At 33.3% G+C, this 23,273-nt stretch overlaps 3 protein-coding genes across 3 annotated transcripts; 2 read left to right on the forward strand and 1 right to left on the reverse strand.

Moving 5' to 3' along the window:
• Positions 1–4,871: 4,871 nt before the first annotated feature.
• LOC111282679 (tyrosine decarboxylase-like) lies at positions 4,872–6,511 on the reverse strand. Its single transcript, XM_022870880.2, has one exon. It carries the CDS (start codon positions 6,425–6,427, stop codon positions 4,886–4,888), a length of 1,542 nt encoding a protein of 513 aa, XP_022726615.2. The 5' UTR covers positions 6,428–6,511; the 3' UTR covers positions 4,872–4,885.
• An 8,255-nt stretch (positions 6,512–14,766) lies between these two features.
• Positions 14,767–16,595, forward strand: LOC149518991 (small ribosomal subunit protein uS19m-like). The gene is made up of 3 exons (XM_089761405.1): positions 14,767–15,010; positions 15,097–15,425; positions 16,209–16,595. Exons 1-2 carry the CDS (start codon positions 14,845–14,847, stop codon positions 15,390–15,392), a joined length of 462 nt encoding a protein of 153 aa, XP_089617531.1. The 5' UTR covers positions 14,767–14,844; the 3' UTR covers positions 15,393–15,425; positions 16,209–16,595.
• Positions 16,596–17,773: 1,178 nt separating this feature from the next.
• Positions 17,774–20,457, forward strand: LOC111282366 (glycine cleavage system H protein 2, mitochondrial-like). The gene is made up of 3 exons (XM_022870422.2): positions 17,774–18,090; positions 19,580–19,839; positions 20,114–20,457. The coding sequence occupies exons 1-3, from the start codon at positions 18,012–18,014 to the stop codon at positions 20,240–20,242; spliced, it is 468 nt and encodes a 155-aa protein (XP_022726157.2). The 5' UTR covers positions 17,774–18,011; the 3' UTR covers positions 20,243–20,457.
• Positions 20,458–23,273: the final 2,816 nt, after the last annotated feature.

The raw sequence follows: 23,273 nt of genomic DNA on the forward strand, positions 1-23,273 counted from the left end.
TGTTTATGTGTAGACTAGAGGAGACTGAGAGAGTCCACATAGGTATGATGTATGGGAGCATATGGGTATGTGTTTGGTTATGTTGAAAGAGTGCACAAAGGTTTGGGTTTGTGTTTGTTTGGATAAAGAATACTTCATAGGACTAGAGGAAATTGAGAGTGTCTTATGAGTATTGATTGTTGAGTGGGGTTGATGATATGATGTATGTTTGTAATTCTCTACAACTAGTGGATCTTATTTCTCATCCGTGGATGTAGGTCAATTGGACCGAACCATGTTAAATTGTTGTCTCTTGTGTGTTTGATTTATTGTTTGATTTCGCTTCGCTGGTGTGATTGGATTGGAGGCTTTTAGCCTAACAAATGGTATCAGAGCAGTGGTGATCCCCAACAAATGGTATCATAGCTGTGGTGTTTCCTAACAAGTGGTATCAGAGTTGAAAGTTCAAAACATTAGAAGAGTTGAAGATTCAAGATGTAGGAAGAGCTGATGGTTTGAGACATGAGAAGAGCTGAAAGTTCGAGGTTTGGGAAGTGCATGGTTTGAGACATGAGAAGAAGCAAGTCTAAAAGAGCTCGATTCAAGAGAAGAGTTCGAGTTCAAGTTTTGAAGATTGAGGATTGGTTTGTATGAAGCGTGAGGACACAAGAGAAGAGAAGATGATTGTGAGATTTCCATTGTAGGTGAAGCCAAGTATGTCTAGCATGAAGACAGATGATTGATGGAATTTGAGTTAAGGTGAAGATTGTTGGGAATATTGACTCAAATCTCATAAGAGATTTGTTTGAGATTTGTTAGAGATTTGTTTGGGATTTTTCAGATATTACTTGATGGATAAGAAGACTTGTAAAAGAAGAATTTTAAGAGAAAGAAGATTCTTAATAGGTAAGTTTGACTTACAAGAGAAGAATTATAAAAGGAAATGGATTCTTAATAGGCAAGTTTGACTTATAGGAGAAGAATTCTAAGAGGAGAGGGATTCTTAATGGGCAAGTTTGTATGGTTATAAATAGGTGAAGTCTTTACAGGGTTAGGTATGAGAAAAAGATGTAAGAGAGTTGTAGGGTTTTGTGGGACAGACACCTCATAGGAGTATTAGGGCTCTACGTCTTATGGGTGTGTATGTTTGTTTGTGAGTGGACTAAAAGAGACTGAGAGGGTCCACATAGGTATGATGTATGAGAGCATATGGGTATGTGTTTGGTTATGTTGAAAGAGTGCACAAGGGTTTAGTAGAGAATACTTCATAGGACTAGAGGAGATTGAGAGTGTCTTATGAGTATTGATTGTTGAGTGGGATTGATAAATGATGTATGTTTGTAATTCTTTACAACTAGTGGATCTTGTTTCTCATCCGTGGATGTAGGTCAATTGGACCGAACCACGTTAAATTGTTGTCTCTTGTGTGTTTGATTTATTGTTTGATTTCGCTTCGCTGATGTGATTGGATTGGAGTCTTTTAGCCCATCAGGAAGTATCCAAGAAAAGCGAAAAAGAGGGGTTCTTTATTTTTTCTATTTTATGATATTCATGACATATAAAGAATTATGAAAACTAGTTAAACAGTTGGTTTCAATTGAAAACGAGAATTCATATATTATAATTCATTGAATCATTTTCAAAATAAAACTGTCTTTATGATTAAGTAAGTTCACGTAATTTTCAAGCTAGGAACCTTGGTTTCAACTTAGCTTGTTTCGCTTTCATTGGGAGAGATCCTCTAAAACAGTGTTATCGAATCATCAGGTCATGACTTTAACTAAGATGCTGATCTTGCAAGCGATTCCGATCAATGGAAAGTGTGGTAGTCCTGTAGTTTTGCTGATTGTGGTTATAATCTCTCTTTCTGTCACGGTTGAGATAATTATGTTTTAACAACTACCTTTGATTAATCTGTTCCTTCTCCTTTTCCACTTGTCAGGAAATTTTGAATTGATTTTTCTTGTGTCTTTGCTATGCAACAAAGTAGAAAAATGGAAGAGATGGGAGGCCGTCAGGCGGATTTTTCTGTGAGAAAAGCAGTTAAAATTTTCTCTTGCTCTTCAATGTCCGAAGATATTATAGTAGTTTATTAGTTTTTGTGTGTGTTTCTTTGATTTCCCAAAAAAAAAAAAGTAATTAATTAAGAAAAAAATACACATTTACATCTTAGGGTGCTCCACTGGGACAACAGAACCATAGCAGGGCAAAAACATTCATACCAAATTAGAGTGGTCAGTGTATTATTGGCGTAGCAAATATATATATAAATTGGGTGGCTCCATTACCATGAGGACCATGACCAGTAAGATCCATGGTCTGTGTAAGATCACTTGTCCCATCCCTATAATTGCTTTGCATGCCCTTCACAATTCTGCTCTGCAGTCAGCCCCACCTATCTTGGTTCTTTTTTGTCTCCCCTGTTCCAGTTCTGTATAATTGAAGCTAGCTTTATATACATGTTGATGGTTAATTTCCTCATACTTTGTTTGGATAAATACAAGCTTAATCACATGAATATTATTCGTATTTGTAGGATTTACAATTGACCAGTTGGATTTTACATTTAGGGAACCAGAAAGACGTGCAATATCTGTCTATAACCTTACAGGAGTAAGCCTGAGACCCCAAACTTCGTCATATACATAAGTAAGTCTAAATGGGTGGGACAAATACTATATTCATATTTGTATTGCATTGTAACAACCGCATACCTGTTGTTCATCTGTTAAAGATGAATGTTAGATTTAGACCAAATATAATAATGAAGCAAAACGGTGGCCACAGCCACAGGTAGAACTTAGAAGGGAAGTGGGTTAAGGATGGGCATGTGGTGTGTTGGCGGGAGCATATTAAGCAATGATTACAAAAAAGAAAAAGATGATCATTCTTTGAGTTGTCAAGGGAAAGAAATGGTTAAAGTGGTGTTGTTTTCTAGCAAGAAAGCAACAAAGCTTTCCCACTGGTTTCACTCAGAAGCGGAAGCTGGCGACAAACACAGTGGAAGTGAATGATGCTAAAGTGGCCAATGGGCAGGGAATCAACGCTGTTCTACTTTGTTTGATCACTGCTTGTGCTGCCCTGTCAGTGGGAAGTGACATTTCGTAACCTGCCCCTCCTCACTCCCCGCGCAGCTGTCTCAAAAAACTCCAGCCGTGCCGAAGCGGTTAATTGAAGCTGCAGATCTTTGAGCGGTCATTGCAACATACGTACACTGAATGTGAGCCATACGTGTCATCTCACAATTTTGTAGTTATCTTACATATTTTTGTTTAATTTTATTTACTAGAGCATAATTTGAAGATTAGATTTACTTGTTTAAAATCCCAATTTTAAAAAGAATAGTACATGCCATTTGTAAATTTATCACAAACAAAATGCCTGCCAAGCTGGTTTGAGTCAAGACCATGGCGCCGTCTAGCTGGGAAGGTACGGCCCATGGGACATGGTTGGGCTTCAAATATTTGGCCCATAAACCAGTAATCCATTTGGGCTAAACTTTCTGTACTTGGTACTTGCAACTTCATCCTCACCAAAAATAATGGTCCCGTTAAAAAAAATGACGATCACTTTTGCTGATTGCTGATCCATGATTAGCCAAGGCTGCTGTAATTTTGGTAGCAATCGTTTTCTATGCATCCCTTGCATATCTATAACTAGAAATAGACTGACGATGTGCTCCATTCAATTGTAAAGGTTAAACCACATAAAATAGTCATACACATAGAGCCAAATGATATGGTAATAGCCACAGGTCCCCATCTAATTAACTTCAACCTCTTTTATTTTTTAAAATGATATGGTAATAGCCAAAGGTCCCCATCTCATAAATTTCGACATAGTACTTAGCATACCAATGTGGATATAAAGGTAATTAATCCGTACATTTTAAAGATATGTACATTAAAAATGGTTACCTAGATCTTTCTTTTTTACATGCCAAAATCTTTCATATAACAGTCCTATTTAATATATATTCATAATACTACCTCAATTGGAATTAAATCTTTCGCTTTGGTGATTCAAAAATATAATAGTAAATAATATTACATTGAAAACTAGAACATCTTTTTTGAATTGATTCTTAATCTAACCTATTGATTCAATTGGTAAAAATTATTTATCTTAACATAAAGATCTTATGTTCGAATAATTTTTTGTTGAAATCATTTTGAATGTACGATTTTTTGTTATTATTCTTAAACTATTGAATATGATAAATTTTATCTTAATTTGACAGAGGAATTAAATAATTTATTTACTCTTAGATTTCATGAAAAAAAAAAAGACATATTTATTGTTTCTATGACATATATCTCCGGCTTGTCTTATTGTCTACTACGTTACTCTTTCTTCAATTTCCAACTTCTTTTCTCTTACTACAATCTAATATAATATGACTGTTAATTTCTAGTTATTGGGTTGGTTGGAAGGAAAAAAAGCCACGGATTCGATTGACTTCTGAGCCGTGGGATCACTACTAGAAAAAGTTATTTTAGTATTGTTTAATAACGTTGCAAAATGATAATTCATCATAAAAAAAAGTTGTTGCAAAATCGTGGTTCCGTTGCAAACCCTGAAGCCTTAACTTGAATGAATTTGATCTTATATTTACTGAATCAAGCTGACAATATATTACTTATTCCCAGAGGGAATATAAATTATAACAAGGAAAAATAAAGTGGGAAAATTATTCCGACGACACTTTATATCTAATATGAAATTAAACCAGCAAATTGTTCTGGTTCCACTTAAAACCAGAACTATAACATGAGCTTTATTTCATAGTACAAGGAAAACAAAGAGCAATACAAAAATTTCTTACTTATTCTTTTATTAAAAAAAGTTCTTACTGAAGAACGACAAGATCATCAATTTCTGCCAACATATATATATATATATATATTTATTCTGTGTTGAGCATGGTATCCACCATCTCTCGTATCACCTTCCAAGCCATGATAACATGTTTATCCTCTGTAAGAGTGGCCCCAACAGCAAATCTCAGCATATAAATGCCATCAACCTGAGCATGAGTTATGTATATCCTCCCTGATGCGTTCATTGACTCTAACAGTTTTCGGTTAAACTCGTTTGCGTGCGTCTGATCGACATCATCTTTGTCGCAATATTCATTCTGAAATTTACACAATGCTGATGGCAAAACCCTAAAACAGACCATAGCAAAATACCTGGGTACTACTACTTCAAACCTATTATCGCTAGCCACAAGTTCTTCGAAAAGTTTTGCCATTTTGACGTGGCTTCTTAGAAAGTTTCTGAGATTGGCAACACCATAACTTCTCAGTACAAGCCAAAGTTTCATAGCTCGAAACCTTCTGCTGAGAGTTATCTGCCAATCTTTGTAGTCTACGACTTGTTTTGTATCACTAGCTTTGTTTCGCAGGTATTCCGGATTTGTTGAGAGAGATTTTATGAGAGTACTTGGATCCTTCACCCAAACACAACAACAATCTAAAGTGGTGAAGAACCATTTATGAGCATTCAGGCTAAAAGAATTTGCACCTTCTGCGCCACTGATAAAATGTCGGAACTCGGGGCAAATGCAGGCACTTCCCGCGTAAGCAGCGTCAACATGAACCCACATTCCGTATCTTTTGGCCACATCACATAGTGGTCCCAATGGATCAACAGCAGTTGTTGATGTTGTCCCAATTGTGGCACATAGATAGAGTGGGATTAATCCAGCTTTTTCGTCCAAGCTGATTGCAATTTGTAATGATTCTGGTGACAGACCAAATGATGTTGATTTTGTTGTCTTGATGGCTCGAACGTTCTTAGGGTTGATACCGGCAATATTAGCCGCCTTTGCTAGAGCACTATGTGTTTGGTCCGACCCATAGACAACTAATTTCCCGATGTTATCCCTCCCAATTTTGCTCGACATTTGATCTCTTGCAGCTGTTAGCGTACACAACATGGCCTCGCAAGTAGTTCCCTGTATCACACCCCCTCCATTTCCGGAGAAAAGGAAACTCTGAGGAAGCTGAAGCATTTGTCCAAGCCAATCCATGACTATGGATTCTAGCTCCGTCGCAGCCGGTGATGATATCCAGTTGAAGCCCACCACATTGAAGCCGGTGCTAAGCACTTCTCCAAGGAAGCCAGCAACGCTACCACTTGAAGGAAAATATGCAAAATAGTTAGGACTTTGCCAGTGTGTTATCCCAGGGATAATATGTTGCTGAACATCTTGAAGGATAGCTTCCACGGGTTCAGCAACGTATGGTGCGGACATTGGCAAGAGTTTTCGAAGGTAGCCTGGTTCAACTTGACTGAGAACTGGGTATTTCTCAATGTTTTGGTAATAATCAGCTAGGAAATCTATGATCATGTGACCTTGCCTTCTGAATTCCTCAGGATCTAGGGGGTTAACGTTGTCGGTGTAACTGCTCCCTAGTCCATTGATAGATGCAAGGCCATCCATTGAAATTGAAAAAAAAGTTGATACTCTATATGTTTCCAGGAATTGTATGAGGCTTCTGGCTTCTCGGAGCTGCTTAATTTATAAGCACTGGTGCTTAAATTTGGTCCCTTTGGGGGCAACCAGTGGAGGTTCCAATCTCCCTCACTCCAATCTAGCTAGCTACAGCGACATCGTTCACATGCATGATTTTCCAGCATTAAATTGACAATGGCCATGTGATTGACTTGTACTGAATATATTTTATTTTTGTTTCTTAGTTAGATTTCTATGGAATCTAAGCATTTCTTCGCAGTTACTGGTCAGTGTCTTCGAAGAAAGACCGCATTTTGTGTCGGCAATGCATATGTATATCTGATTACTAAAAGGACAATTGCTTTTTTTTTAAAGAGGACGACCTCTATTACATGGAAAAAAGAGGGAGCTGATTTGGTTCGAACTCGAGTTTTAAAAAATTTTCCAACAAAATAATAGAAAAAAAAAGTCTCCATCTTTTTTTTATAGCTTAAAAAAAATGTGCAACATGTTTTAGAATATACTTACTCACGGATGCAAATTGCAAGTAGGACCACATGATGATGAGTAATGACTGATATCCGAGGACCACAATTAATGTTTCCCATGGTATATGCAAATATATATATATATATATATGTTGAAATTTACCTTAAATCTCATAATCACATCGAAAGTTAGTGAGTTTTGAGTTTATTCAATATCCCACATCGAAAGTTTAGTAAAAGTATAAGGGTTTCACCTTTACAAATAAAATGTTTTAGTTTTAATTTGGTAATCTTGGAGAATTAGACACCAAAAAAATAACTAAATGAGTTGACTATTAAAATGGTGTAATTGAGTTTTTGGCTAAGTTTTGAATAAGGAGTTTTAGGAGAATTTTTTCATTCTAAAAGTTTCACAATTATAAAAATTTATTTGATAGTGGATTAAGTTTGGAATAAATCATTTTGAGTTAGATCGAATCAAATATATTTATGTGTTTTTATTCTTGATTTGAATTTACTGTTTTGTGTATGATTGCTATATGTGGGTGTTATTTTTTCCAATAATATAAACATGCTAACATGTTTTAGAATATACTTATGGATGCAAATTGCAAATAAAAGCAGACCACACGATGATGAGTAATGACTCATATCCAAGGACCATAACGTTTCCTGGTAATTGAACAATATTAATTTACTTTCACGAAATTTCAAAAAAAAAAAAAAAAAGATTTTAAAATTAAATTTTTTTATAAAAATAAAATTTCATAACTATTAATGTCAAAAAGTAAAAAATAATTATAAAAAATAATTTCAAATTTTAAAAATTAAAAATTTTAGATGTTAAAAAAAATATAATTTTGAAACATCTTTAAAAAAATAAATAGAAAAAAGGGACAGAGAAAATATGTTGTTTCTCATCGTAAAGATAATTAATCAAAGACAAAATATAATTAGAGTCCATACACATCTAACACTCCAATAGATCATAGTACCCTTCCTAGCTCTAGAAATTTAATTGATGATAAGTTTTCATCAGATGACTAGGCTTCCCAGCTTGTTGTTTAATTTGAAAGATTCATAAATTTGTGTGATGGTGTTGAATTATTTATAATTATTTTTTATTTTTTATTTTTTCTCTCTCTTTAAAATCTTTTTTAAAGATTTTATTAACTGTTGTTCAAAAATTAATTAATTAAATTTTGCAACGTAACTAGGTTTCATCTATTTAAAAATTGAATTGAATTGAATTAAAAAATTAATCATTTAATTAATTGTAATAAAATATAAAAAATTTAAATAGTTATTAAATTATAATTCAAAGTATTTTGGACGTCCCTTTAACCGAAAACAATACAAAATGTATAATAGGGAGTTCCTATATAATCTCCCAATTTTGATATAACGATCTAATATAAGGGTTTGATGTATTTTTTACAAATTTAGATAAAAGAAATTGTACATCAAAATTTATGCCTCTCAAAGTATTGTCAATGGACGGAGAAGAAATGCCAATTAATTTTTTGTAAATTTCTTACACGTACGTCATATGTGACAAATTTATGTTGGCCATGCACCTCTAAAAAAATAACAATGAGAGTTTTCCCCTTAGAATGGTCTATAGCCCAGCTAAGCTCCTCCTGCCAACTTCGAATTCTTCCGTTAAAGTCACACTTTGTCATAATCAATCTTCAAACTTCATTTGACAAATCACAAGAAAAGAAAAGATTAATTCCAAGTCTCCTCCTCAATCTAGCAAAAATAGCAAGTAGTCTTTGACAGTTGAATACCCTAACTTCTAATGTGAGAAAAAGTACTTAGTTTATCAAGAACAGCAAGCCAAGTGATGAAACTATGTCTTGGAAGAGAAGACGAGTTCCAGACCAAGCTCTGCCAAGTCACCATTAAGCGTTTCCTTATGATCCATTCCCAAGTATCAGAAAGTGCAAACTTGGCCGACTTTAATGCTTGCCAAACAACAGCATCCTCTTTTGCAGTAACATGTATATCAGTAAGAGCCTGATATACATTTCTTAATGCTAGAGAGGTGGTGAGTGTCCAGTTCAATCTTCATTCAAGAGATCAGAAGCCACAATTGCATTTTGAGATTGTTACTTGTGATGAAATACTTCTACTATAATTAACAATTGGAGCATCGCCAAGTTAGTTGACAAACCAATTTTTGTCTAAAACACAATTACAAAATATGATTATAATTAATTAGCGACCAAGCTCGTTAGCATAAATGCAAGCTTGATTGGGTTCAATGGGAAGAAAATGAAGGAACAATAATAGAAAGAAAATTTAAAGGCACTTGGGGCCTTATAGGTAAACCTTATTAAGCTAACCTACCTAGGATAAGAGAGGGCAATCAGCAGTTAGTGGTCCGACGCTCCCCACGCCTTGATTGGAACCTCAGTCAGATCTTTGGAACACTGCTTTTATTTTCTCTCACGATATTTTTGTAGCATTGTCCAACTATATATTCATGCATTCAAAGTGATCAAATAATTACATGAATATATAGTTGGGGAATGCAATTGAAGTTCATTTTTTTGGATGATTTTTAGTACAGAAAAGAGTATTTTAAATATGGTCATTGCAATATTGCCATTAAAATTGTCTACATATGAATTCGTATTAAGAAAATTTTCCCACAAAATAAATAAAAAAAAGTCTTTTATCTTTTCCTTATAGCTAAAAAAAAGGGTGCCACATGTTGTAGATTCTTATGAATGCAAATTGCAAATAAAAGCAGACCACATGATGATGAGTAATAATTATTATCAGCATTGACATCAGTATTGTCATCAAGGACCACACCTTAACACTCCAATAGATCATAATATCATTCCTAGCTCAAGAAATTTAATTGATGATAAGTTTTTATCAGATGATTAGGCTTCACAGCTTGTTGTTTAATTTGAAAGTTTCCTAAATTTGTGTGATCTGTGTCGAATTATTTATAACCATTATCTCTGTCAGGTGATTTATATGTTAAATATTACTATAGTACTACTATAAAATATATGTGAAAATCATGAATACGGTTTATAATTGGTTTGTTTTGGATAGTTGGATTTATATATTCATCCCAATGAAAGCAAGAAATTCTCCTAGAAAATGCAACTAGGCAAAGAAACAGCACAATGCGGAGAAAGAACAGACAAACTAAGAAACACATTTAAAGCCCAACATTAAGGAACCAAAGAACATGGCAAGAAATTGTGCAAACTTAGCTTCAGAATACAAATAATTAATACCCATTGCTTACGGAGGAGACTAGATGTTAGCTGGTCTGCATTGTTGGAAGCATTTTCCAAGCTGTTAGCTAAGATTAACTAGCTTGATGACTTCTTCAAATCAAGCAAGGCAAAGCAAAGGTAGCTGGCTAGCTAGAAGTATTGGGCCTGAAGCAACATATATAACAATGCAGAAGTAATATATCGCAATAAATTTATAATAATAGACAATAATCAATAATTAATTACGTAACAAAAATAAAACACATTAAAATTTACGTGAAAAATTTTTAAATGTAGACGAAAAAAATCAAGGATCACGAAAAAATCTCAATTATTAAATAATGGATATATAAAGTTCTCTTCTAACTAAAATTAGAGTTAATTAACAATTAGAGTAACAATTGAAGAAATCTCACCAAATAGATGACTCAATAAATATACTATGAATTTGTTCCTAAAGAGTTTTAAACCCGATTTTTACCGTTCAGAATATAAAACTCTAAATCATAAACTTGCTAATAAAATTTCAGTTCAATTGAATTACGATCGACTTTTGTTCAATCAACTTTCTTTTCTCCCATACTTTCTATTTTTTCTTTTCTTTTTCCCTTAATTTCGACTCCACCACACTGTAAACACCATTTTTGTTTTTGTTTTTTTTATTTTTGTCTATTTTTCTTCTTTCTTTCTTTCATTTTCCTTCTTCTTCTCCTTTTTTTATGTTCTGATCAATTTGACTAAAATATGAATGCATTAAATGCACTCTCCTCGAAAGTCCAAAATCTCAACCACTACCACCACCGACAGTTGCCTAACACTCTACTTAATTTGGCAACGTGGATTTCGACATAAAAATATGGGATTTGAATCTTAAAAAATCTAAGATTTGAATCTCAAAAAGCTCTATAAATAAAACTTGATTCTTATACAAAAAAAGGGGGGGATCGAAAAAACCTACACAAAAAGATGAAGGGAGGAGAGACCCTGCAAAAAACAAAACATTCTATCAAAAAAAAAAAAAAGAAAACAAAAAATCAAACAACATTCCTTTGGGAACAGGGAACCCAATGCCACCTAGCAAAAAACATTAAAAAAAAAAGGCAAACCAGAAAAACAAAAATTTTGGCCAAACCTTCCAAGCCAAATCTGCGTTATTTGGAGCTTTTTTCGTAGAATTAAGCTCAAATTTGGACATAGGAGGCCGTAAAGAGTTTTTTAAGAGATTTTTGAAATTTTTAACACCGGTAACAACGGTCGGAGCTCGTCGGCAGTGAGGAACATGGTAGCGATCAAAGAGGATGATCACCAACCCCAGATCAATCTAAAAAAAAAAAAAAGAAAAATATTTTTTTTCAGGAAGAATGGGAAAAATGAAGTAAATTTTTTTTTAGCTTTTATATAAGTTGTTGATAGCCAAAACAATGTCGTTTTATTTAAACACCAAAACAACGTCGTTATTAGCCCAGAATCCCCACGTCAACCAGTCGATCCGACTCCGGGTCTACGCAAATGACCCAACGACCCGACTAACCATTGACTGATCCAACTGAATCAGCCCAGATCGAATCGGATCGTTCCTGAACTACTGATGATAAATCAACCTAACTAGACTGAACCACCGGACCAGACAGGGCGTTGATCGGACTATTGACGGGTTCGGTTTATGTAAAAAAAAATTTTTTTGAATTTTTTTAAAAAAATTTAAAATATTATTTTTGTGATTTTAAATTTCATTATTAATATTTTGTATGTTAAAATGTTTAAATTTACTAGAATAAAATTTTGTTGTTTTATAATAATAATTAATAAAAATAAAATGATGAAATATATAATAAATTTTTTTTATAATTTTGAATAAACCTTATAAAATAATTGGTAAAAAAGTTATAATTAAATAAAAATAATACAAAAATGATAAGAAATCAGAAAAGAAAAATTTTATCCGACGATGAGATTCAAAAGTACTATGAGTAGTGATACCTATGAAATCTTTAAGTGAAAAGATTTTTTTTTAAATGCTATCAATGTATTAAAGTATTTATAAAATTTTTTTAATAGAATAAAATTTTCCTTTTTGTTAATAAAAAAATAAAATTTATTTATTTATTAAAAAATAAGTAATAAAAATGAAAAAAAAATTTTATCTGATGAAGCGATTTTAAAAGTATTTCGAGTAGAGATGCTTCAAAAAATTTCAAAATGAGAGAATTTTTTTAAAAATATTACTAATGTATTAAAATATTTATAAAAAAAAACTTCAATGTAATAAAATTTTTTTTTTTAATAAAACATTAATAATAAAAAAAACAATAATTCAATTAATAAAACAATCAATAAAATTTCTAAAAAAGATATTAAAATACATGCATCATCATATCAGTGTTTTGCATTGCATGCACGATAAAATTTTTACGAAAAATTAATTTGAGCCTTCAATGATGAGATTTTAAGGCATTTCGAGAAGCGATATCTAAGAAATTTTTATGTGAGAAAATGTTCTTCTAATGTTACTAACGTACTGAAAAATTTTAAGAATTATTTTAATAAAAAAAGTTCTAATTTATTTTTCTCGAATAAAATTTGAGCATAATAAATAAATAAATAAATTAAATTAAATTAAAAAAATCAATTTTCAATAAACAAAAGAAATCAAAAAAATTATTTTTTAAACACCGTAAATGAGACTGTTTTTTATTAAAATTAATGGATAACATGAAGTTAATTAGTATCGTTTTAAATGAGTGCTGTGAGAGTATTAATCATTCTCTATGTGTAACCGACTCTCAAACTCAGACTGTTTCGTAGATCATAAATTTATCTTTTTTATAAATTTTAATTAATTTTAAAATCTTATTAAAAGAATAAATTTTAATAGGTGATCAATCACACTTAACTAAAAAAAATTAGTAATGATTTTATTTTTTATTTTTTTATTTTTATTTTTAAATTCATCGAACAAACACAAAACTATTACTATACATACTTTCTCATCTTAAAACATAGTCCCTCTTTTTCTATTAAATATGACTTTTTTGGATCAAATACAAAAAAAAAAATTAGGTCCTTTAATTGGCCAAAACGAATGGGGCCACACTTCCTAACAAAAAGGACATGTACGAGACAATTGTAAGCTGTGGCTGCCCGTTGGAATCAAGCCAAAGGTCGCCATCTACTTGAGGAAGAAGATGGAGCTAAAGTTAAGGATATTTGGAGGCAAGTGCGGGATGTTGATTTGTATTCTGAAAAGAAAGCTATATTTGTGAGATTAGTACACGTTCCAACGATTTGATTGGTCCTTATGCGTCTTCCGTGCATCAAAAAGGAATCGTAGTCCCTTGTTTTGTACATAAACTTGAATGTTTCATCTTAATCACAAAGTTAAGGCTTTTAATATGTTATACAAGTTGGTATGATAGTGCACTTCAACTATACAAGTTAAGCACCTTTTATTGATTCAACCAAAAAAAAAAAAGATAATACATAATATCCCATTTAGCTCATAAACTATTATATATATATATTTTTAATGTGATACCTTAAAAAAATTTTTAATTAGGTATCTAAAATATATTTTTGTGTATTAAATTACTTTAACCTACACTGTTAAAATAATACTGATGTGTCATTTAAATGCTGAAGTGAATGAAATATGGTTATCACATGATTTAGATATAACTGTTACATTTTTTTTAAATAAAAAATTTTAAAATATAATTTCTAAACAAATTTTATTATTTGTTATTTTTTTAAAAATTGTTAGAGGCATTTGATGATTAAAACGGCATAATGATTTGTAGGAGCATTTAGTGGATAAAATGGTATAATAAATTTTTTTCCTCTTAGAAGCGTTTAACAGACAATCAAAGATATTACTACCATTTATATCGACCTAATATGTCAAGTCAATTTAATATACTTAGTGCCATATCAGTTTAGCACTGCCTTTATTATCCCATGACGATCCCCTATTGCTCACCTATAAATATGAAGGTTTAGGCATAATTAAAGTAAGTTGATTCTAAACCCATTTTCTCATTTCTACTTCCTTCCTAATCTTATTCTATCTGACTTGTATGACGAAGTGCAAACGTAAGGAACATATCCTATCTTTATCTCTTACCATCATTCTCTTCTATTTTTTCAATAATACCATGAAGTCAGAACTCAACACAAACAAAAATAATACGTGACAATCACATCATTATCATATGATAATCACATGTCATCAATGTTTGCATTTAAAATGCCACATCAATACTATTCTAATGGTGTCAAGGGAGTGTAGCAACATAATACATAAAATTAAAGTTTAAGTACCTGATTAGAAATTTTTTAATTTAAATATCACTTAAAAAAATTATAATAGTTATAGGGCCAAATGAGGTATTATCAAAGAAACATAAGAAAACTGAATTTTAGAATTGGGTTTGGACAACAATAGTGAACCCATCTCTCTAGGCCATTATTGAAGCCTAAGTTCTTGAGTCATAGCCCATTTAAGCTTGAGATGGGCCTTCCAAGCTGTTTCTTAGTGGGTTATTGGAGCTCTGTAGTTCTTTTCCGTACGTCCAACGCCCAAAGCCCCAAGCCCCTTCCAATTGTCAGAGCACGAAAACCCTAATCTGGAAGATAGACAGATAGTCGGCTGGTAGACAATCGAAGGGAAAGGAAAATGACAGGGAAATTATTTGCTCTCCGCCAGGCCTTCAACTTCCGATCCATTTCTTCTTCTTTTTCTCTGAAACAAAGAAATCTGTCAATTTCCAGCACACAAAAAAACCTGAACGCATTGCCAATCTTCTCCGAAGTTTCTAGAACCTTCTGCTCCTCATCCTCAGGTATTTTCGTTCTTATGCAATTCCACTGTTTTTTTTATTTTTTATTTTTTGTTAAGGTAAATAAGAAATGGAAAATTTGGTTTCAGTTCCATCGAATACGAGACAACCAACTGTAGCGAGGATTCCTTTTGTGGATGCGTTTCTGGCAAGAATGAAAAAGAACAAACATCTTTTAGCCAACCAGAAAATTTGGTCCCGTAGATCTACTATTTTGCCTGAATTCGTAGATCAAACTGTACGGATTTACAATGGGAAAAATTTTGTTCGCTGCAAGATTACAGAAGGCAAAGTGGGTCATAAGTTTGGTGAGTTTGCTTTGACTCGGAAACGGAAGCATTTGAGAGCCAAAATCGAACCTGCAAAAAAGAAGGGCAAAAAGTAAACATTTGCCACCCCAAAAACAACATCCATTTCGGTAAGACTTTGCCTCCTTATCATTTTTTACTGTGTAGTTTGTTTTTTAATCTTTCCGGCGTAATGTGATGCTGTTGCTTTTGGTCTGGGGTTGAATTTAAGGGAAATTAGGGAGGTATTAGAAGAGCACAAATGACAAATTTTGTTGTTTATTTGTTTGGTAATGAGGACATTTCATCTACGAAGTTTATCAGTTTTACATTAGTCTGTCTTGGTAGGGGCTTGAATGGTGAAAGCAAGTGTTCACTGTGTCTGAGTTTCATGGCAAAGAAACTCAGTTTGAGGGTTTATGTATTTATGAATAAATCTGAAAGTTTTCAGATGGCTGCTAACAATACATTACTACATTCTTTGTGCTAAGGTTATGAAGATCCTACTACTTTCATAATCCTGATCTCCTTTCAATCTAATTTAATCTATGCTTTTTTGCAAGCTACACTCACTTCATCATGAACTTGCCAATGTGATCAGCAAAAGACTCATATCATCCATCACTTACTCAACTTTCTTGTGTTTAAAGCACTAGATCAAGAACATGTTGAGGCTTAAGACAATGGGCAGCTTCATTTATGCAAGCAATTTCTGTTGTTTATTTAGTTATGTGAAAGACTCAATCTCCCAATTCTTTTCTTTTCTCCATTTTCGTTGTCTGTTAGATTGTCATAGTTGAGTGGGGTTTATTGTTTCCTGTAGCTTGAATGTCAAGTGGAAATGCCTATGCTATCCATGCTATAAGTTTTTGACTGCTGGATGGTTATTTTTGCTTTCTTGTTTTGTTTTCCAGGAAGAGAAGTGTGATTCCAGAGCATGGTAAATGTAAATTGATGCTTGATTTGATGGGACCTTTTTCAAGCAATCAAAGAGGGAAGAGACTGGTTTTAAGGTCTCTTTTGTTAAATGATTTTAGGATTTTGTTTGGTCAGTTGTTTGCCTGCATTATTATTCTGAAAAAGTACAGTTTTTGGTTGGGATGTTTTTATGGTCCATGCAGGTTGATTTTGCAATAAAATTGTCAAATTGATATTCTCAATTTCTAATATGTGGAACGCATCCTGAGATGCTGCTGCTACAAAGGAAAGAAAAGGTTTTTGTGATTGTTAGTGTCAGGACAGTTACTACTTAAATATAATCATAAATATATATATATATATATGTTTTATCTTGCTTGGAATTTGATCAATCTTTATAAGAGAGCCTAAAATGTCATCCAAGTACATTGAGAAATTGGAAGTTATAGCCTGTTTCTTCATAGTGGGAGTATATTTCCAAGTAAGCAAACAAATAAGGCAAATTGTTATCTTCTTTTTTATGTAGGTATGTGTGTGTATGTGAAAACGTTGTTATGTCATTCTCCAGTAGATCTTGTCAGATTTTTGAGATTATAATCATCTAAACTCTTAAAGAATTATAGGACCCTAAATCACAACTCTTATTTTTATCAATCTCGCTTGTATCTGTTCTTTGATGTAAGGAAGCAGTATCGGTCTCAGGCCCTACACCCTAGTCTTAATGTTTGCTCACAGTCCATTTGGGCTTTGATCCAACACAATGGCGGATGGATAAATGTCTACTCTCTGCTAGCTTAGAAAATGAGAGGAAGGAGTATTGGTGGGTTGACAATATTGCCACCCCAAGAAAATTTTTTTTTTTTTTTGTTGAGTATGATACAATACATAGTGTCATAGTGATAATTTTGAATTGATGAACTTACAAATTTTTCTGATGTTTTATTTAGATTTAGGCAAGATGATTTATTATATATTACAAGATCTAAATACTGTAACTGTTTTACATGAATAAAGACCATGGTCTTGTAGAAATCGATAAAAGCATCAATCAAAAGAGAGACGGTGGTGAAGGGTGAGACTGAGACAGAAGGCAGCCATAGCCAAAACCATCTCCCCAGTCTGTCTCACTCTCACCAACCTCCTTTTCTTTCCTTAACAAGTCGGTTTGTTGGCACATTGACCCACTACCATCTATGAGACTGTATGCTACCCTTTCTTTGTTTCCAATTTTCCTCAACTGTTCCATATTTATTGGCTAATTTTCATTTCTCAAATAAATACTAGTAGAAAAGTCACAATAATCAAGCCCTTACCAACAGGAAAAAATAATAAAAAAATAAAAAAAGGGAAAAGTCCACCACCAACCGCACCAAAAATATAAAAGGTCCAAATGTGCTCTAAGTTTTTATTTTTTTCGATTTTTGAGAATTTAATCTTTATAATATTATTTAAAAGAATTTAATTTTTAAAATATAATTGTTTTAAAGGTTACGGTTCAATCATTAATAATATATAAGAATTGAATTTTTTTAAAAATTAATATTATAAGAATTAAATTCTTTAAAAAATAATATTATAAAATTAAATTATTTTAAATAATATTATAAAAATTAAATTCTTAAAAATTTAAGAAATTTAAGGGTATAGGACCTTAGGACACATTTTAACCGAATATAATCAAGAACAAAACTCCACTAGCTGCGTATTTGCGTTGCACCCACTAGTGGGGAGAGAATCAGTTCGCATTTTGTATTGAAACGTAAGACTAGGACTGGGGGTTGTCGAGATTTACATTAGAAATGGCTTCAAGAGTGTTCTGGGCTTCAAGGGCGGCTTCTTACCTCAGGATCTCGGTCTTCCATAAAGGCTTTTCTACTGGTAACCTCTTACCCTACTAACTTTTTCTTGTCTCTCTCTCTTCTTTCTATTATTTTTATGGTTTCTTATGTTTGTTAAATGATCCTGAGGACACTGCTATCGAAAAAATGGTTTGGGTGTTGATGGAAATCGGGATCTCATGTTTGTGATTGATCCAAGATTTTACCTTTAAGAAAAAAAGATTTGATTTATGTGATTGGGTTGTTTCTTAAGCTAATGCATTGCGTTAGACTTTTTGGATTCCTCCTTTTTTTCTTTTTTATATATATAGAGATATACATGTCACCAAATTTCCGAAACCTGGGATTTTGTTTCTGATCAATCCTCTGCAGTCATTGATTTAGAGCCATTAAGCTTCTCTTTCAATTTTGATTTTATAAAACATCTTAAAGATTAAGAAAGGAGCTTTAGCCTTTCATTTTTTTTTTCTCTATACAGCATTTGTAGAGTTAGAAACATTTTTAATACTAAACACTAGAGCATTAGGAGTGGTGGTAATCTGGTGGTGGTGCAATCTGTATGGTTGAGGCAGGGGATAGTTGCAACTGGCAACTATTTGTGCAGGTGCTTGAAGCAATGATGCTTGTGTTGCTTATGAATAATGACGTTAGAGTTTGGCCTGATTGTTCCCTTATTTGGAGATGAAAAAAAAAAGTCAAGAAACCTGAAAATAGCAGTGCAAACCAACTGAAACTGTATATGCATGTTTTGTGCATTATTTCTAATAATCACCTCCCTCCTTCTTGCAGTCCTTATTTCTTAATATCAGCTGTCGGTGTATCAGAACAAATGGATTTAGGGGATAGCACCAATTTAGTGCAACTGATTAATGGGATATAAATATGTAGATATTGTTTATTCATCCCTCATATCCATTATGATTCATCATGCTATGCACTGCCAGAGCCATTAGGTGCAGTCTATTGTTAAACAGAGTCAAGTCATTTTCTTGGATGTCTGCCTCCTGATATGCATTAATAAATATATCAGAATTTGCAATAGAAATTAGTAGAAACTGAAGGAATCTGAACTATTCAGATTCTTGTTATGTTGTCCTCAACCTGTGATGGGCATATTATCTATTATCTTAGAGTTATGAACTTCTTACTTTTAGAGTTCAGTGATGACGTATCGTTGAGCTTTACATCTTGAATTAAAATGCCTTAACAATATGTGACTGTGTTCACCATGATATAACTTCAAACTTTGCTCTCTATGGAAAAATGGTTTATTGTTCCTTGAAAGGGATACCTTCATGGAGAAATGTTGTTAAAGTACATGATGAATATTGTTTTGGTATTTATTGTAGGTATTCTACTACTTGTGATATCTATGTATGAAATGGTTATTCAATTCTTTTGATCCCACAATTGGCTGCAATTTGCGGTTTAATTTGTGTCTAGAATTGCAGCTACTTTATCTATCTTCCCATGTTATAGCTTGTTGTTTGTGTTACTGCAGCTAATACCTCTCTTGTATATTTCTGCAGTTTCAAAGGATCTGAAATATGCTGATTCTCATGAGTGGGTGAAGGTTAATGGTAACGCTGCTACAATCGGTATAACTGATCATGCGCAAGATCATTTAGGTGATGTTGTGTACGTTGAATTACCTGAAGTGGGAGCTGCTGTAAAGCAGGGTGACAGTTTTGGAGCAGTTGAAAGTGTCAAGGCTACTAGTGATGTTAATTCTCCTGTTTCAGGAACGGTGGTTGAAGTTAACGAAGAGCTCAGCAGCTCTCCTGCTTTGGTTAGCACTTTAGCCTATTGTAGACTATTTCTTTCAGAATTTTTCTGGTTTTTCAAATTAAAAATACTAATTGGGTAATTGTGCCTTCTGATCTGGGTTTTTGCTTTTCAATGTGTGAAGTGTCCTCTATCATTGTTTGTGCTTGTGTCTTTGCCAGAATGAGCTATAGTCAGAAAGGATTATTTGAATTTAGGTGTGCCTTAATCGGGCTGCATTTTAGTTGCATACTATTCACTTTAGCTTATATCTACAATCTTTGTTTGTCACAATTTAGGTTAACTCGAGTCCATATGAAAATGGATGGATTATAAAGGTTGAGATGAATGATGCCCGGGAGTTGAAAAACTTGATGGACTCAGAAGAATACTCCAAGTTCTGCGAGGAAGAAGATTCAAAGCACTAACCAGATGCGTTGGCCATGTTGGATCTCAAAGCATTCAGCTGAGATGGATGCTATGCAGAGAGAGATAACCGCTATCTATAATGGTAGCTTTCTTGTTGATGATTGTATCAGACCATGAACTTCCATGTCCCGCCATATTTTGGGTTTTTGATTTGGTGTCACGTTTTCTTTAAGCTAAATCAAGGAGTAATGATTTTGGGTTTCGGTTTTCATAATGGAAATTATTTCAAACAATGCTTCATTAACAATTCAAGAATGATTCAGGTTGCGATAATATATATATATATATATAAGCGAGGTGATGTTTACTTGTATCCACCAACTACGATGATGGTGAAATGGTTGACCCTCGAGGCATTTCATCTTTGCGTTCGAAAATCCAATTGACTACCAATTAAGCAAATAAGACCAATGCACAATTATTTCTTCTAATTAATTTAATAAAATTACTATTATGCATTTCCAATTAGGTTCCGCAAACTATAGGTGGCATATCAAAAAATTCTGGCGAACCGTTACAACAGACACTGGACTCGCCTGAGTCGCTTTCGCCATTACTTAAAGTCTTAAACCCTTTTAAAAGCCTCTTGGTGTCAAGACTAAAGCGTGTATAAATAAAAATCTGAAACCTCGAAGACCCACGAAACATTCTTGAAAACTGAGTGGCCCTTTGCTAGTCTTTGCTGAGGATATCACAATGCAAGTGCTGTCAACACTAGTTGTGAACAAAATTCAAGGTGTAATTAATGTTGCTGTTGTCAAATGTCCAGGATTTGGGGAAGGAAAGAAAGCCCTGTTGCAAGATATTGCCCTTATGACTACATAATTCCACCAATGATCAGCTGTGCCTTCTTTTACAAAAAATGTTAATCTGACACAAGTCCTTGGTCTATTGAGGCTGTTTAAACTCATCTAGGTGCAGTGTTGTTTGTTGCATGCTACTCCCTTTTCATTATTAAAATGTGTAATTTACATGTTGAATTCCTCCAAATCTCTCCACTGCCTCATTTTATCATCTGAAAGTATGAGTGTCTCCTTTCATATGCTCATGAAGATTGTTTTAAACGCATTACAGTATGATTAAGTGTTTCTTTAAACTTGTGTTTAGCTTTACATGCTGGCAATCTGACATCATTTCTACCTCATTAATAGCTGACTTTCTTTCTGGAGATTTGGGTATGACGCTTGTTGGTGCAACTTCTGATCAGCTTGGTGTTGCACGAAAAGTGACTATAACAAGTAATTCCACAACCATAGTTGCTGATCCTTCTATGAAAGCTGAAATCCAGGCAAGAATTATGCAGATAAAAAAGGATCTAGCTGAGACTGATAGGGCATACTTGTCGAGAAGGCTCTCAGAAAGAATTGCTAAACTCTCTGGCGGTGTAGCAGTCATTAAGGTTTGCAATCATGGCACGTACAATGCACTGAGATAGAACGGCAGAACCAAATGTTTTACCATTCCCACATCTCTTTCTGCTTCAAATTGGTTAAACAATGTGCATCACAACCGTTGGTAGGGGCACATACTGAGATGGAACTTGAAGATCGTAAACTAAGAATTGAAGATGCAAAGAATGCCACATTTGCTGCCATCGATGAAGGGATAACACCCGGTGGTAGTGCAACTTATATACATCTCTCAGAGCAGATTCACATAATAAAGAATTTTATGGAAGACTTAGATGAGCGGATTGCTTCTGATATTGTAGCAAAAGTATGTTTCTGATTCCTTAAGATTTATGTTGGAGTCAACTGTCTCTTTATATGTATTGAAGTCTTTGAGTGTATCATTTTTTCCCTTCTTTTTAGTGTTTTTAGATTTCTCATTGCTTATTTGTATAGGTTATAAAGGATTAAAATTTAAGATTTTGTCTAATGGAACTGCGGGCACTCTTTACACCTTCAAAAGTAATTGCAACTAATGCAGGTGCTGATGAAGAAGTTGTAGTGGAGAAGACTAGAAATGTGATTGGCAAATTGGGTGCAATGCATGTCAGGAAGATATGAAGATCTTATCAATGCTGGAGTTGTAGATAATGTCGAGTTTCGAGATGTATTGGATTTGTCAATTTTGATGAACGAGTTTTCTGATATCTGTTGCTGGCACTGTGAAGTCATAGACTTGTTGCTAAACAAATTGATTCCTAGACTGATGCTGTGTCAATGCTCTGAAACTAGTAACATCGTACTTTTCCCTTGAGTCCAGGGAGTTGTGAATGTAATAGTAACTGTTTGACATATCAAAATCCTTAATTTTATAGAGCTTATCCAGCAATGATGCTTGGCTGGCCACTAGCATTAACACTACTGCTGCATCATTAGCAGCGCCGGCCGCCATCACAATTGTTGCCACTTGGTTATCATTTGCCCAAACGAGTTTCATCACCACCTCCACTAATGTTATGATAAACTCATCGACAAGTTATTGTTACCCATTTGTGGTAAGGTTGATGTCCGAAATCATATGACTTTAAATGGGGGTTTCCAGGGAGTAGTGTCCATAAGCAGCTGCACCTTCTCCATCAAATTTCCTTTTTGTTTTGTTTTGTTTTTTTTCCGATGCCAATAGTGAATTTCAGAGACATCAATCACCAACACCAAGAAGATTAATATAACAAACCATATCGTTGGTAAAAGAACCTCGTACCTACCATTTGGTGAACTCATCGTAAGACTTTCCTTTTGTTTCCACTACTTTACAATGCATCTGTTGAAAATCACATGCTCAAATGTAAGCAAAGCATGTCCCCATTTCCCCTTTTCAGTTTAGATAGCCTCCTCCTTTCTTGGTTGAATACTAACCACTCCTAGAAACAATGGAAACCCATAGTCTACTATTGAAGAAAATTCTAATGCTAATGAAAAAAAAATATTTAATGTATTATTAATATATAAATTTTATATATTATTATCAGTGAATTAAATGGTGTTATTTTATTAGTAAAATGTATAAGATGATATTATTTTATTAATAAATAAATTTTTTAAAAATATTATTTTTTGTATATTTATTTTAAAGATTTATATT

This window comes from Durio zibethinus, chromosome 5 (assembly GCF_047325235.1).
Source record: "Durio zibethinus cultivar Kanyao isolate XHJ-2024 chromosome 5, ASM4732523v1, whole genome shotgun sequence".
Lineage (NCBI taxonomy): Eukaryota > Viridiplantae > Streptophyta > Magnoliopsida > Malvales > Malvaceae > Durio > Durio zibethinus.

What these genes read in the sequence shown, in the direction of transcription:
- LOC111282366 (XM_022870422.2), top strand. Translation starts at nt 18,012, where the DNA reads ATGGCTTCAAGAGTGTTCTGGGCTTCAAGGGCGGCTTCTTACCTCAGG. An exon ending in CCATAAAGGCTTTTCTACTG is followed by an intron (nt 18,091 to 19,579) that starts GTAACCTCTTAC and finishes ATATTTCTGCAG; the next exon opens with TTTCAAAGGATCTGAAATAT. An exon ending in TCAGCAGCTCTCCTGCTTTG is followed by an intron (nt 19,840 to 20,113) that starts GTTAGCACTTTA and finishes GTCACAATTTAG; the next exon opens with GTTAACTCGAGTCCATATGA.
- LOC149518991 (XM_089761405.1), top strand. Translation starts at nt 14,845, where the DNA reads ATGACAGGGAAATTATTTGCTCTCCGCCAGGCCTTCAACTTCCGATCC. An exon ending in CTTCTGCTCCTCATCCTCAG is followed by an intron (nt 15,011 to 15,096) that starts GTATTTTCGTTC and finishes ATTTGGTTTCAG; the next exon opens with TTCCATCGAATACGAGACAA.
- LOC111282679 (XM_022870880.2), bottom strand. Translation starts at nt 6,427, where the DNA reads ATGGATGGCCTTGCATCTATCAATGGACTAGGGAGCAGTTACACCGAC.